We start from the raw sequence: 15,029 nt of genomic DNA, 5'->3' as shown, positions 1-15,029 counted from the left end.
CACGGGTACTCACAAGACCAACAGGCATAGGACAATGATCAACAAGGACAAAGGGGAACAGAGGGCACATATATACACACTAATCAGGGGGAATGGGAACCAGGTGTGCATATTTTTTTTTTCACCTTTATTTAACCAGGTAGGCAAGTTGAGAACAAGTTCTCATTTACAATTGCGACCTGGCCAAAGCAGTTCGACAGATACAACGACACAGAGTTACACATGGAGTAAAACAAACATACTAATGAGACAAGACAGTTCGGGGTTGGTGGTAATGATAAAGTTCAGTGATGCCTAGAAGGCTGATGACGTAGACCTCCGGAGCTGGTGAACGGAATGAACAGCAGTAACGGGGGGATACATGACAGTTGGGGACAGATGCACCAGATCAGCAAACAGTAGACATTTGACTTCAGATTCTAGTAGGGTGAGGCCAGGTGATGCAGACTATTCTAGTGCCCTTGCCAATTTGTTGACATAGCTATATGTTGAAGAGGGTGGGGCTCAAGCTGCATCCCTGTCTCACCCCACGGCCCTGTGGAAAGAAATGTGTGTTTTCCCAATTTTAACTACACACTTGTTTGTGTACATGGATTTTTATAATGTTGTATATTTTTCCCCTAACACTGCTTTAAATCAGTTTATATAACAGACCCTCGTGCCAAAGCATGAGAAGAATGAGCTTTTATTTTGGTTTGTTTGTCTATCTATCTGTATGCCCTGTTGTTCACACGTATCTGCCGTCTTATTAGCTAGAATGGTCCCACCTGACCTCACCTCGTCCTGCCTGTCTTCCATCTTTGAGGACATGCGTTTCCATTGATAGAGCAGTCACTCAAATATCTTGTCAATATAATAGACAATCTTTTGTACATCACAAAACTTTTCAGCAAATAGGTGGGGTGTACTATGGTAGTAGGGGCCTTGGTCACGCCTACAATCTTTGACCCCAGCCTCCACTGGTCTTCAATAGGGCATAATCTAACCGCGTTTACTATCACAGTCTGATGAATTAGGCTAGGCATAATCCAGTGTGATTGTGGATTAAGAAGCCTAATATTTGATAGCCTATGACAATTGTATAACATCAAATATGTTCCAAATACCCGTAGCAATACTTGGCTTTTGTTATGAACTGTTCGGTGTAACTGTGTTAGCCCTACATTTCCACAGTCAGCCTATTCATAGCCCAGTTTAGAACCCAGTGGGACTCTGATCTATCCTTATAACACCACCTTGAGTTATTTACCGACCCTTGCCTCTGCATGTTTTCCCACCTTCGAAGATATATCTGTAATAGGTAGAAGGTTCTGATTAGGAGGTTGTCAATTCGCTGAGTGGGTGCCCAGCAAATAAATAAATACAATTGTTAGATGCTACCACCCCCCTCCAAATCAAAATCAAACATGGATTCCATGTTGTGTTTTTACTTTGCGTACACACACCTACCTGTCTGTCCTAGCGAATCAGCCTCACAATACGAGCACCATGCTACCGTGGACAGGAAGCAGAGAAGAAGTAGAATGAAGCGTGTGCATGCAAACATTGACGTCCATGGCTGCTTTCAATATGAAAAAATGTACAGCAATGTTCAACGTAATTAACCGGAAACAGTGCTGTTCTATACGAACAGTTGAAAAACAGGTGGATTTTGGGAACGCTCTGCTGCCCTTTAAATAGGTTGCTCATTGCGTCAAGCTACACCCCACCACATCCATGTTCTGTCTGCTCAATAATGTTTTTGGGGAAACTTGTCATATGGGGATGATTTCTGTATTTTGAAAGTTACATAACTTGAAAACTTGATTGCTGTCAAGCAAAACATTTTGGGACTATGGTAACAATGGACTGATGAAACAAAAACCAAAATATAGTTTTTGGCAGCCCCCACACCTCTCTGATTCAGAGGAGTTGGATTAAATGTGAAAGACATTTCAGTTGAATTGACTAGTGCCACGTTCAAAAGAACTGTGAACTCGGAAATCTTCAACGTCCGACTTGAGTGCATTTAAGACAACTGGAACATCGGAAAAAAACTAGCTCTGACTGGGAAACATCTTTCAAACGGTCATCTGGCTCGGAATTCCAACTCGGGAAGTCAGGCCTCTTTCTAGAGCTCCGACTTCCCGACCTGAAAATCACTGACGTCATGATTGGACCTCGTATTTTTCCGAGATCCCAGTTGTCGTGAAAGCACCTTAGGGATCACCTTACCCTTCCCACCTGGCACTGGCAGACCAACAAAGGTGCGTTCACAATACATCAACGGTTCTACACTGTTATTATTCTGCCCTTGAGTTGCGTTCCCATGCAAAACTAGACAGATAGCTAACAACTAAGTCTTCAATAAAACTCCCAAGGCGTGACTTTTCTTGAATGAATATATTGAAAACGTTTATGTTGTGAAACTGCAAAATACAGAAAATAATATATTTTAGTGTTCAATTCACACCGAAATACCGTAGCTGTACATTAAACATTTGAAGTTGCATAAATACAAAGCACGCGCTAAGGTACCATGCATCTGGCATGATGCCAAACCATATAGCTAATTGTAAACCAGATGGTAATTGGCTTCTTTCATTACTCTAATAATGTATAACCATCTATGTAGAATAACAAAGCATATTACACTAGAAACAGTAACAAACTACAGTATTGTATATTTTACAATTCGTTTGCATGAGCAAAGTAATACAGCTAACGACATACATTAAAGGCATTACAATTTGCGAGTAAATGCAACCAACATTGATATGTAAGCAACTATCAATAACACGATTATCATCATTAGCTAAATGCTTGAATCGAACTTACAAACAAATATTTTTCCAAGGCTGAAGCGTGACAAACTATAACTACATTGAAAGACCTGCAACGTAGCGTTGTTTGTAGCTGCTCTATGCGTGCAAAACAAATTCTGTACTTCCTGTTTGCGTCGTCTCTCTAAGTACCAGAAAGCGCCACTAGGGGGCAAATAACACCATTGAACACAATGAAAATCCAATTTAACCATTGTAATAAAATAATCTGTTACCTTCTAACAGGATGGCAGCACAGTTATACTTGGTCTTTGATAATCCAGTGTGACTGTGAATTAACTATTTGAAATTGCCATTGAATTCGATACCAAATGTTAATATGAGTCTTTTGGTACGAGTGGTACTTTATACTAATAATTCAGACTGGCATTGTCCCGGACAGCTAAATCTGGTTTCGGTGGGTCCTTCAGTCTTGGAGGAAAGATTAGTAGCTAGCAGTTAGCCGTGGTCAACATGCCGACTGTCAGTGTCAAAAGGGATCTTCTGTTTCATGCCTTGGGCAGAACATATAGTAAGAAATGTTACTTACCTTTTTAAGTCATATATATTCAGTAAATTGTAGAATTACACATTTTAACTAGTTTCGGCGTTGTATTTTCAGACAATCGGTACCTATATAGCGAGATAGCTGCCAAAGTTAGCTACTGTGGCTACCTAGCTAAGACGGTGGCTGATGCCGTGGCAATAACAGCATATCACGTTTTTTTTGTGGGTTGTTTAACAACATATCACATATGTTCCATACAAAACGGCATATACTCTGTTTCTACTGAATAGTGATTGAAAACATGATTTGATAGTTGACAGAACTGATGATGCTTGTTATTTCACGACGATTGCATCATTTCCCTACCTACCTATCCTACCCTGCTAAGTTACTGTACTGAACGCCACATAGCTACGTCCATTTAACTAGTCAAATCTGATTTAAATGAAGAATGGAGGTGGGACCATAATATACGAATTATTCACGAATTATTCCAACATATTAAAATTATTTTCTCTTTCCCTTCATTTAAGCTGATGAAGAATTTGATGAGTTGTGTTTTGAGTTTGGGCTGGAGCTCGATGAGATTGTGAGTAGAAGACAATGAGGATGAACTTCAGCCATATCCACTTGTTTGTGTGATAACCAATGTATTGTTTTGGGGCTAACTATTCTCCCCCTAACCCTGTCCTTCAGACCTCAGAGAAGGACATCATCAGTCGTGAGCAGGGGGACACCAAGGCAGAGGGGGCGTCTGATGTGATTCTGTATAAGATCGATGTCCCAGCTAACCGCTATGACCTTCTGTGTCTGGAAGGGCTGGTCAGGGGCCTGCAGGTCTTCAAGCAGAAGTATGTAAACACATCTATATGGAGAATTGTGTGCTTAAACATTACTTTTACATTGCCAAAGTACTTCAGCCTGTGCTGCTTTATCGTGTGTGTTGTGTCTTCAGCTGTGTATTGACATGTCCATGTGTGTCTGCACTCCAGGATGGAAGCCCCTCGCTACAGGCGTGTGAGTCCAGCCAGCAGTGAGCCTCAGAGGCTGGTCATCACAGAGGAGGTGGGTGGAAAACACGGACCAGACTCTCTGTTTAATGACCTGGGTTTGGGGCAGAGTGTAGGGTTGGGTCAATTGGTCATCACAGAGGAAGGGAGGGAACATCAAATCAAACTTTATTTGTCACTTGCACCGGATGCAAAGCAGTGTGACAAAAACAACAACAGTTACACATAAACAAACGTACAGTCAATAACACAAAATAAAATACAAATATAAAAATCTTATGTACAGTGTGTGCAAATGTAGAAGATTAGGGAGGTAGGCAAGAATAACAAGGCTATATACAGGGGTTACCGGTACTGAGTCAGTGTGCGGGGGTACAGGCTAGTTGAGGTACTCTGTACATGTAGGTGCTGGCGAAGTGACTATGCATAGGTAACAAACGAACAGCGAGTAGTAGCAGTGTACAAAAGGGGAGGGCGGTCAATGTAAATTGCCCAGGGCGATTTTATGAATTGTTCAGCAGTCTTATGGCTTGGGGGTAGAAGCTGTTGAGGAGCCTTTTAGGCCTAGACTTGGTTTGCAGTAGCAGAGAAAACACTCTATAACTTTGGTGACTGGAGTCTCTGACAATTTTATGGGCTTTCCTCTGACACTGCTTATTATATAGGTCCTGGATGGCAGGAAGCTTGGCCCCAGTGATGTACTAGGCCGCTCGCACTACCCTCTAGTGCCTTGCGGTCAGATGCCGAGCAGTTGCCATGCCAGGCGGTGGTGCAACCGGTCAGGATGCTCTTGATGGTGCAGCTGTCAAACCTTTTGAGGATCTGGTCACCCATGCCAAATCTTTTCAGTCTCCTGAGGGGGTACTGAAAAGGTTTTGTCGTGCCCTCTTCATGACTGTCTTGGTATGTTTGGACCATGAGAGTTCATTGGTGAGGAAGGAACTTGAAACTCTCGACCCGCTCCACGACAGCCCTGTCGGTGTTAATGGGGGCCTTAATTGCTCACATTGGAGCAGACTCTCTGTTTACTGACCTGGGTTTGGGACAGAGTGTAGGGTTGGGTTGATTTGGTTGTGGGAGAGGGAAACATGGAGCAGACTCTCTGTTTACTGACCTGGGTTTGGGGCAGAGTGTAGGTTTGGTTCATTTGCTCATCACGGAGGTGGTGGGGGAAACATGGAGCGGACTGTTTACTGACCTGGGTTTGGGGCAGAGGGTAAGGTTGGGTCATACATCTTGTCTTTGACAAGATGATGAATTAAGATATTGAGCTGTTGATTACTTTCTCTACATTTGTTGAGGCTGTGCAAAGGAGGGTTTGTGTTAGAAGCAAGATATAGTTTTTAGAGATGAATGAGAGAATCCTGACCGACTGTGGGTGCCCCTGTTTGTGCCTGTCGTAGACAACTGCTGTGCGACCCTACGCTGTGGCTGCAGTCCTGAGGAACATCACCTTCACACAGGAACGCTACGACAGCTTTATCGAACTACAGGAGAAACTCCATCAGAATGTCTGTAGGTTAGTAAGACACCTAACACATCTCTACCTTCACAGAAAAAAACCAGGAGATAGGCTCCTGGCCCTATGGGCCATTCTGGCTCGGACAAGGCTTACTTATTACACACACAATTTCACCTCTGCATATTTATTGTCAATGTTTTGGACCTTTTTCAATACTATGCCTCATACTTCAGTGATGGCGTTCAATGTGTTCTTCTCTGGTTGTTTCTGAGATATTGGCTCAGTGGATGTTGTGACAGTGTGTGTGAATTGACTGTAATCTGTGCTCTGTAGGAAAAGGACTCTGGTTGCCATCGGCACCCATGACCTGGACACCATTTCAGGCCCCTTCACCTACACAGCCAAACCACCTGGTGACATCCGCTTCAAACCTCTCAACCAGGCCAAGGAGTACACCGCACAGGAACTCATGAGCCTCTACAAGGTGAGCAGGGATTGGCTATAGAGATCATGAGCCTCTGTAACATGAGTTGTGATTGGGTATGGCTAGAGATATTTTATTTCTGTCATCCAATCTTTCAATTGATTTGTATTTCTCCCTCTCAGACAGACAGCCACTTGCGACACTATCTGCACATCATTGAAGACGAGGCTGTATATCCTGTCATCTATGACAGCAACGGCATTGTTTTGTCTATGCCTCCAATCATCAATGGTGAGGACACACGCATACAGTGCATTTGGAAAGTATTCAAACCCCTTGACTTTTTACCCATTTTGTTATGTTATAGCATTTTTCACAAATTTATTCAATTGTTTGTTTTCTCTCATCAATCTACACACCCCATAATGACAAAGCAAAAACAGATTTTTAGAAATGTTAGCAAATTTATTAAAAATAAAAACCTAAATCACATTTACATTTACATAAGTATTCAGACCCTTTACTCAGTACTTTGTTGAAGCACCTTTGGCAGCGACTACAGCCTTGAGTCTTCTTGGGTATGACTCTACAAGCTTGGTACACCTGTATTTGGGGAGTTTCTTCCATACTTCTCTGCAGATCCTCTCTAGTTCTGTCAGATTAGATGGGGAGCGTCGCTGCACAGCGATTTTCAGGTGTCTCCCTAGATGTTCGGTCGGGTTCAAGTCTGGGCTCTGGCTGGGCCACTGAAGGACATTCAGAGACTTGTCCCGAAGCCACTCCTGCGTTGTCTTGGCTGTGTGCTTAGGGTCGTTGTCCTGTTGGAAGGTGAACCTTCGCCCCTGTCTGAGGTCCTGAGTGCTCTGGAGCAGGTTTTTATCAAGGATCTCTCTGTACTTAATTATTTTAGTCTTTCCCTCAATCCTGACTAGTCTCCCAGTCCCTGCCGCTGAAAAACATCCCCACAGCATGATGCTGCCACCACCATGCTTCACCTTATGGATGGTGCCAGGTTTTCTCCAGACGTGACGCTTGGCTTTCAGGCCGAAGAGTTCAATCTTGTTTTCATCAGACCAGAGGATCTTGTTTTTCAATATCCGAGTGCTTTAGGTGCCTTTTGGAAAAGTGAACATTGGGTTTGTTGTCACCTCTCTGACCAAGGCCCTTCTCCCCCGATTGCTCAGTTTGGCTGGGCAGCCATCTCTAGGAAGAGTCTTAGTGGTTCCAAACTTCTTCCATTTCAAAATGATGTAGGCCGCTCTCTTCTTGGACCTTCAATGGTACTCTTCCCCAGATCCCCAGATCTGTGCCTGGACACAATCCTGTCTCTGGACTCTACAGACAATTCCTTTGACCTCATAGCTTGGTTTTTGCTCTGACATGCACTGTCAACTGTGGAACTTTATAGACAGGTGTGTGCCCTTCCAAACCATGCCCAATTAATTGAATTTACAGCAGGTGGACTCTAATCAAGTTGCAGAAACATCATCTCAAGTATGATCAATGGAGACAGAATGCACTTGAGCTCCATTTTGAGTCTCATACCCAAGGGTCTGAATACTTACGTAAATAAGTTATTTCTGTTTATTTTTAATACATTATCAAAAATGTATTAACCTGTTTTTGCTTTGTCATTATGGGGTATTGTGTGTAGATTGATGAGGAAAAACAATTGAATAGATTTTAGAATAAAACTGTAATGTAATAAAATGTGGAAAAGTCAAGGGGTCTGAATACTTTCCGTATGGACTGTATATGCCAAAACTATTAACCTCGTGGACTTCCAATATTGATTTACCCATGGTATGCTGTAGATACTGTTCGGTGTCTTTTTCAGGGGACCATTCCAAAATCTCCTTGAATACAAAGAATGTTTTTATCGAGTGCACAGCCACTGACCTTACCAAGGCAAAAATTGTGTTGGACATGATGGTGACGATGTTCTGCGAGTATTGTGAAGAGCCTTTCACGTGAGTCCAGGCAACAGCTGTTTACGGTAGATTTCTATGATTACAATTAAATGGCTAATAGTTTAACCTAATATGTTAGTGTGTAAAATAAGACCATGAATTAGTAGGAATCTGTCATAGTAATAAGAAGTTCCTTTGCCCTACCCCACTTTAAGACTACTCTTGACCTATCTCACGTTCTGTCGCTCTCTCTCTCTCAGGGTAGAGGAGGTTGAGGTGGTGTACCCAGATGGAAGGACCTGTCAGTACCCGGTACTGTATCCCCTCACCATCACCCTGCAGTCTGTTTCCTTTTGTGGGAAAATATATTAGAACCCACTGGTCAATATGTACATTCTGATTATCCCCATTCTATTTGTAACCCTCAACCTTTCTGCTATACCATGTGACCTCAGGAGCTGGCTTACAGGAAGGAAACTCTGTCAGCTGACTTCATCAACCGTAAAGTTGGCATCAGGTAACAAAGTGGCTTGAAATAATATCCAACCTTGTTCCTGTAGAGCTACCCTCCTGTAGGTTTCAACTCTAACCCTGTTCCTGTAGAGCTACCCTCCTGTAGGTTTCAACTCTAACCCTGTTCCTGTAGAGCTACCCTCCTGTAGGTTTCAACTCTAACCCTGTTCCTGGAGAGCTACCCTCCTGTAGGTTTCAACTCTAACCCTGTTCCTGTAGAGCTACCCTCCTGTAGGTTTCAACTCTAACCCTGTTCCTGTAGAGCTACCCTCCTGTAGGTTTCAACTCTAACCCTGTTCCTGGAGAGCTACCCTCCTGTAGGTTTCAACTCTAACCCTGTTCCTGTAGAGCTACCCTCCTGTAGGTTTCAACTCTAACCCTGTTCCTGTAGAGCTACCCTCCTGTAGGTTTCAACTCTAACCCTGTTCCTGGAGAGCTACCCTCCTGTAGGTTTCAACTCTAACCCTGTTCCTGGAGAGCTACCCTCCTGTAGGTTTTAACTCCAACCCTGTTCCTGGAGAGCTACCCTCCTGTAGGTTTTAACTCCAACCCTGTTCCTGGAGAGCTACCCTCCTGTAGGTTTCAACTCTAACCCTGTTCCTGGAGAGCTACCCTCCTGTAGGTTTTAACTCCAACCCTGTTCCTGGAGAGCTACCCTCCTGTAGGTTTTAACTCCAACCCTGTTCCTGGAGAGCTACCCTCCTGTAGGTTTTAACTCCAACCCTAATCTAGTGCATCTGAATAAAAAAATAGCTTGTTGATAAGCTGAATCAGTTTATTTACAACTGGGGTTATCCAGAGAGTCAGTCTTACATGAGCAATTAGGGTTAAGTGCTTTCTCAATGAATTTTTTTCTATAATCACCAAGTTTGCTTTGGGATTCAAACCATCGACCTTTCAGTTACTGACCCAATGTTCTTAACCGCTAGGCTACCTGCCGATGTTTAACGTTTGTAATGCTTTAACGTTTGTAATCCCCAGTGAGTCGACTGAGCATATCGCTCAACTGTTGACCAAGATGTGCTTGCGCTCAGAGGTCATGAGTGACGGCGACCAGATCGAGGTGGAGATCCCGCCTACGCGCTCTGACGTCATCCACGCCTGTGACATCATGGAGGACGCCGCCATGGCGTACGGTTTCAACAATATTCCCCGCACCACGCCGCGCACATATACCATAGCCAATCAGGTGAGGGTTTCTTCAGCTGGTTATTCATTAATGAAGTTGATTGGTTGTTGACTGGAGCTGCTAGTTGGGTGCTATTTAGTGGTGAGGTCTTATTTTCCCTCATGACTGTTGTGTTTTTAGCTCCCACTGAATAAGCTGTCGGAGCTACTGAGACAGGACCTGGCTGCTGCTGGATTCACGGAGGCCCTCACCTTCGCCCTGGTAATGACCACACTCTCTACCTTTGTGGACCCCAAGAAGAGTAGCTGCTGCTTCTGCAAAATCTAATGGGGATCCAAATAAATAAACACACACACACATTTTCATGTGTTGTATCTGTCTTCCTGTGCAGTGTTCTCAAGAGGACATAGCTGACAAGCTGTTGAAGAACATCTCAGAGACCAGAGCATGTCGCATCTCCAACCCCAAGACAGCTGAGTTCCAGGTGGACCACCATTACTGTGGATTAATCATGTCTCTCTGATAACATTATGATCTGTCCCCCTTTGGTCTTTGAATGATCTCGTACAGTTGCTTTACACTACAGCAATTTTGAAGTTGACTGGATTCTTTCACCCTCTACTGATGTGAGGGTTTTTCTCCACTAGAGGGTGCTGTGTGACTGGGTGGGTGTATCAGAGGCTGGTGGTGGTGTTAACAGCAGTGCTCGTCTTCTCCACCAGGTGGCGCGCACCACCCTGCTGTCAGGCCTGCTGAAGACTGTGGCTGCCAACAGGAAGATGCCTCTGCCTCTGAGGCTGTTTGAGATTTCAGACGTGGTGCTCAAGGATGAATCCAAAGGTCTGTTTGTGTGCGGGTGTGACCTCCGTATTCATAATAGACAGTATTCATGGATATGTGATTAAGTAATGTCATTGTATGCCTGCCTTTCCAGTTTCTGTATTAGGACAAACATTAATTCACATATTGATTCCCTCATACTCAAGTATACACACAGTCATTATCTGTTTTTAATGACATCCTACAGTATATCCTGATGCCTACGTTGTCCTCTGCTCTCCCTCTCAGACGTGGGGGCCAGGAACAACCGTCGCCTGTGTGCTGTCTACTACAACAAGAGTCCTGGGTTTGAGGTGATCCATGGTCTGATGGACAGGGTTATGCAGCTGCTGGAGATCAAACCAGGCCAGGGCAATGGCTACCACATCCAGGCTGCTGACGGTAAGACAACCAGGGAGCCATCTCAGTGGTTTAAACTGGACTCTGTTTCTTTCAATGGCAACTGATTTGTGAAAGCTCTGGATAGGTTTTCAGTTTTCACCATGGTGCTTTCAACTGACGTGTCAAACCGGTCCAACTAGCCTCCCGAGTGGCGCAGCGGTCTAAGGCACTGCATCGCAGTGTTGTGGCGTCACTACAGCCTGGGGTTCGATCTTGTGGCTGGTCATCTGCAAGCTGATTTCGGTCATCAGTTGAACGGCGTTTCCTCAGACACATTGGTGCGGCTGGCTTCCGGGTTAAGCAGGCAGCTGTTAAGCAGCGCGGCTTGGTGGGTCATGTTTCGGAGGACGCATGACTCGACCTTCACTTCTCCCGAGCCTGTTGGAGAGTTGCAGTGATGAGACATGATCGCAATTGGATATCATGAAATTGGGGAGAAAAATTCAAAACAAGCTTTTCCAAGTCAGTGGTCATAAAGGAAAGGAAGCAAGGAAAGGAAGTGGTATACAACTAAAACCCATATCATGGTTTCACAGTTCACACCTATCCTCAACCTACAGTACAGCTGTGGCTGTATTAACAGTGGAAATGATTTTAGGGGGTATTTTGTCCACTAGTGAAGTGAATGTTTTCCCATTGCACTCATGAAACTTGTTCCACAAATCAGTGTTTTTATGAGCTGTGGATTCTGCAGGGCTCAATTAGCTCCAATCCCTCCCATCTGTCTCTCTCACTCCACCTCACTCACTCACCACAGGATGTGTGTCTCCTGTCACAATCTGTGGGGAAAAGGATGGGCTCAAGGACCACAGAAAGAGGGATAAGGATGGGGTGAAGAGGGAGTGCAGGGGTGTGGAGGATAGAGAAACGGGGAGGTGGAGGGTAAGCGAGCGTGTCGTCAGCAGTGGGAGTCAGACTGCATGTGAGTCACGTCTGCTGCTGCAGTGCACTTCCCTGGGTTTACAGGGAGATCCATGGGCATTTAGACTGCCTGAAACACACACTCACAGCTACATAAAACACGTAGACTGTCACATTTACACACTATTATGCAGAGAGAGCGAGAGCTGTCAGTTGTCTCACTCATAGCCATGCGGTGTAGGGCTGAGTGGTTAGGGAGTTAGCGGAAGGAGAGCCTCTTAAGGAGCAGATGCCCACGTTTCACTTAACTGTCAAATTCAGCCCTTCCCATTCACTGTTAAAGGCATGCTGTACCCTCCTAATCTTAAGAGGGTTGGTGGAATAGGTTGTCACTTGTCAGGCTTGCTGTCTGGCTATTAGTGTAGCATTTTTAATGACTCGGTGTCATGGTGCTGCCCTGGAAGACACACACAGATCGTGCAGAGATTTTTCTGTTGCTAGTTATGAGTAAGTATCTGAATGGTGGCTCAGGAGTACATTAGCTTTTAGGAGCAAAGCAGTGTGGGAAGACCTGAAGCACCATGGAGAAGAGAACAGAACAGCGTAGGAACGTAACATGTCTGTGGAACTGGAGTCATGGCAACCCTGAGCCTAGCTGGTCTCTTCCTTGAACAGGCTCTATAGCGGTCAGTGTTTTAAACAAATCAATGAGTTGTCTCACATCTGAGAATAGTTCAAGCCAAAATGAGACGGATCTTAGGTGTCTGTGTAGAAACATTTATTCAGAGACTACATTTCTTCTGTTTATTTTCAGTGGACAATAGATCCTCTTCACCTTCCCTTCCTTCCCAACCCCCCTCCGTTTCCCCTCTTTTCTTTCAGATTCCACCTTCTTCCCTGGTCGCTGTGCTGAGATCTTTGCGTGCGGGAAGAGCATAGGACGCCTTGGGGTCCTTCACCCTGATGTCATCAACCGCTTTGAGCTCACCATGCCATGCTCCGCCCTGGACATCGACATTGAGCACTTCCTGTGATGTCACAGGCAGACTCACGCCTGAACCTGTAACTCCACCCTACTCATGCTCAGTCAATCTCAACACAGGCTTTCCCAGCTCCAGCAGAGTACAGTCCAACCTGCCACAGCTGAGCTCACATTTTCACACAAATCTCCCATTGACATCACATTGCGAGCTTGAGATATGTGCGAAGGTAAGGATTCGGCTCCAAATAAATTGTTCAGTTTATATCATGCTGGTATTTCTGTTGACAAATGTACAACAGTGTATGAAGTAACCATATAAATTGTAGGCTGGTATATACAAAGGATGTGGCTGTATTTGTATCTCCATGGTAATTAAAGTGAATATGAGATGTCAGCCTGTGACTCAGTCCTGTGTTTCTGAATTAATCTCAGTTCTGCTTCATTTGAGCTTTAACCAATATGCTGTACTATACAATGTAAAGACATTGCTCTGAGCAATTGTATCGATTCAGGTCATTTACACTTTGAAGGTTTGTCATACAGCATATAGGCCTAATACACTGTATGAGTGTAAATAACAGGAAGCCACAAAGCTGTGGTTCAACAGGTTTCCTTGTGGTGTGTCCAACTGGTATGGTCTTGTTAGGTGAGTTAATGGTCCTGGGTGGAGCTTCATCTACTTGATACAACAGGACATGAACTCGGTGACATACGATACAGTACTGTAACTGCAGGTGTTGCTTAGGTCTGTTTCCGTGTGATGGTGAGGAAGTCAGAAATAACTAAGGCAAGTAAGATGTTAAATAAGATCATTGAGTCTTTTCATTTGTCTTCAGTCTTTCGAAGATTCACGATGTGTGAAAAATATAGAATCAATGTTGGATGTATAAAAAAAATGTAAATGTCAGAACATTCTTACACAACACTTGAATGATGACAGGATCCTAGAATGTTTTATATTTACACTACTGTTCAAAAGTTTGGGGTCACTGAAATGTCCTTGTTTTTTTAAAGTAAAGCACATTTTTTTGTCTGTTAAAATAACATCAAATTGATCAGAAATACAGTGTAGACATTGTTCATGTTGTAAATGACTATTGTAGGCTGGAAACAGCAGATTTTTTTAAATGGAATATCTACATAGGCGTACAGAGGCCCATTATCAACAACCATCACTCCTGTGTTCCAATGGCACATTGTGTTAGCTAATCCAAGTTTTTATAATTTTAAAAGGCTAATTGATCATTATAAAATCCTTTTGCAATTATGTTAGCACAGTTCAAAACTGTTGTGCATATTTAAAGAAGCAATTAAACTGGCCTTTAGACTAGTTGAGTATCTGGAGCATCAGTATTTGTGGGTTTGATTACAGGCTCAAAATTGCTAGAAACAAAGATCTTTCTTCTGAAACTTGTCAGTCTATTCTTGATCTGAGAAATAAAGGTTATTCCATGTGAGAAATTGCCAAGAAACTGAAGATTTCATACAACGCGGTGTACTACTCCCTTCACAGAAACTGAAGATCTCGTACAACGCTGTGTACTACTCCCTTCACAGAAACTGAAGATCTCGTACAACGCTGTGTACTACTCCCTTCACAGAAACTGAAGATCTCGTACTACTCCCTTCACAGAAACTGAAGATCTCGTACAACGCTGTGTACTACTCCCTTCACAGAAACTGAAGATCTCGTACAACGCTGTGTACTACTCCCTTCACAGAAACTGAAGATCTCGTACAACGCTGTGTACTACTCCCTTCACAGGAACTGAAGATCTCGTACAACGCGGTGTACTACTCCCTTCACAGAAACTGAAGATCTCGTACAATGCTGTGTACTACTCCCTTCACAGAAACTGAAGATCTCGTACAACGCTGTGTACTACTCCCTTCACAGAAACTGAAGATCTCGTACAACGCTGTGTACTACTCCCTTCACAGAAACTGAAGATCTCGTACAACGCTGTGTACTACTCCCTTCACAGAAACTGAAGATCTCGTACAACGCGGTGTACTACTCCCTTCACAGAAACTGAAGATCTCGTACAACGCTGTGTACTACTCCCTTCACAGAAACTGAAGATCTCGTACAATGCTGTGTACTACTCCCTTCACAGAAACTGAAGATCTCGTATAACGCTGTGTACTACTCCCTTCACAGGAACTGAAGATCTCGTACAACGCTGTGTACTACTCCCTTCACAGAAA

At 43.9% G+C, this 15,029-nt stretch overlaps 1 protein-coding gene and 1 long non-coding RNA gene across 3 annotated transcripts; both read left to right on the top strand.

Moving 5' to 3' along the window:
• The first annotated feature begins 3,175 nt into the window (after positions 1-3,175).
• LOC118374418 (phenylalanine--tRNA ligase beta subunit) lies at positions 3,176-13,215 on the top strand. Its single transcript, XM_035760834.2, has 16 exons — positions 3,176-3,333; positions 3,843-3,898; positions 4,006-4,160; positions 4,302-4,374; positions 5,723-5,838; positions 6,115-6,265; positions 6,388-6,496; positions 8,043-8,175; positions 8,376-8,427; positions 8,571-8,632; positions 9,610-9,817; positions 9,938-10,018; positions 10,149-10,241; positions 10,480-10,597; positions 10,826-10,978; positions 12,722-13,215. Exons 1-16 carry the CDS (start codon positions 3,276-3,278, stop codon positions 12,871-12,873), a joined length of 1,770 nt encoding a protein of 589 aa, XP_035616727.1. The 5' UTR covers positions 3,176-3,275; the 3' UTR covers positions 12,874-13,215.
• On the top strand, positions 8,709-9,603 carry LOC127928002 (uncharacterized). Of its 2 annotated transcripts, none has more exons than XR_008129973.1 (4): positions 8,709-8,820; positions 8,907-8,992; positions 9,079-9,207; positions 9,251-9,603. It is a non-coding gene; the product is annotated as an uncharacterized LOC127928002 (long non-coding RNA). The 2 variants fall into 2 exon arrangements; XR_008130028.1 differs by having other exon boundaries at positions 8,735-8,863.
• Positions 13,216-15,029: the final 1,814 nt, after the last annotated feature.

The sequence above is a fragment of the Oncorhynchus keta genome, chromosome 1 (assembly GCF_023373465.1).
Source record: "Oncorhynchus keta strain PuntledgeMale-10-30-2019 chromosome 1, Oket_V2, whole genome shotgun sequence".
NCBI lineage: Eukaryota > Metazoa > Chordata > Actinopteri > Salmoniformes > Salmonidae > Oncorhynchus > Oncorhynchus keta.
This window is presented reverse-complemented; position numbering and strand designations above follow the sequence as displayed.

Bases quoted from the DNA above. Each gene is read 5' to 3' on its own strand.
- LOC118374418 (XM_035760834.2), top strand. From the start codon at position 3,276: ATGCCGACTGTCAGTGTCAAAAGGGATCTTCTGTTTCATGCCTTGGGC. The intron at 3,334-3,842 runs GTAAGAAATGTT...CCTTCATTTAAG, and splicing joins TGCCTTGGGCAGAACATATA to CTGATGAAGAATTTGATGAG. The intron at 10,019-10,148 runs GTAATGACCACA...CTTCCTGTGCAG, and splicing joins AGGCCCTCACCTTCGCCCTG to TGTTCTCAAGAGGACATAGC.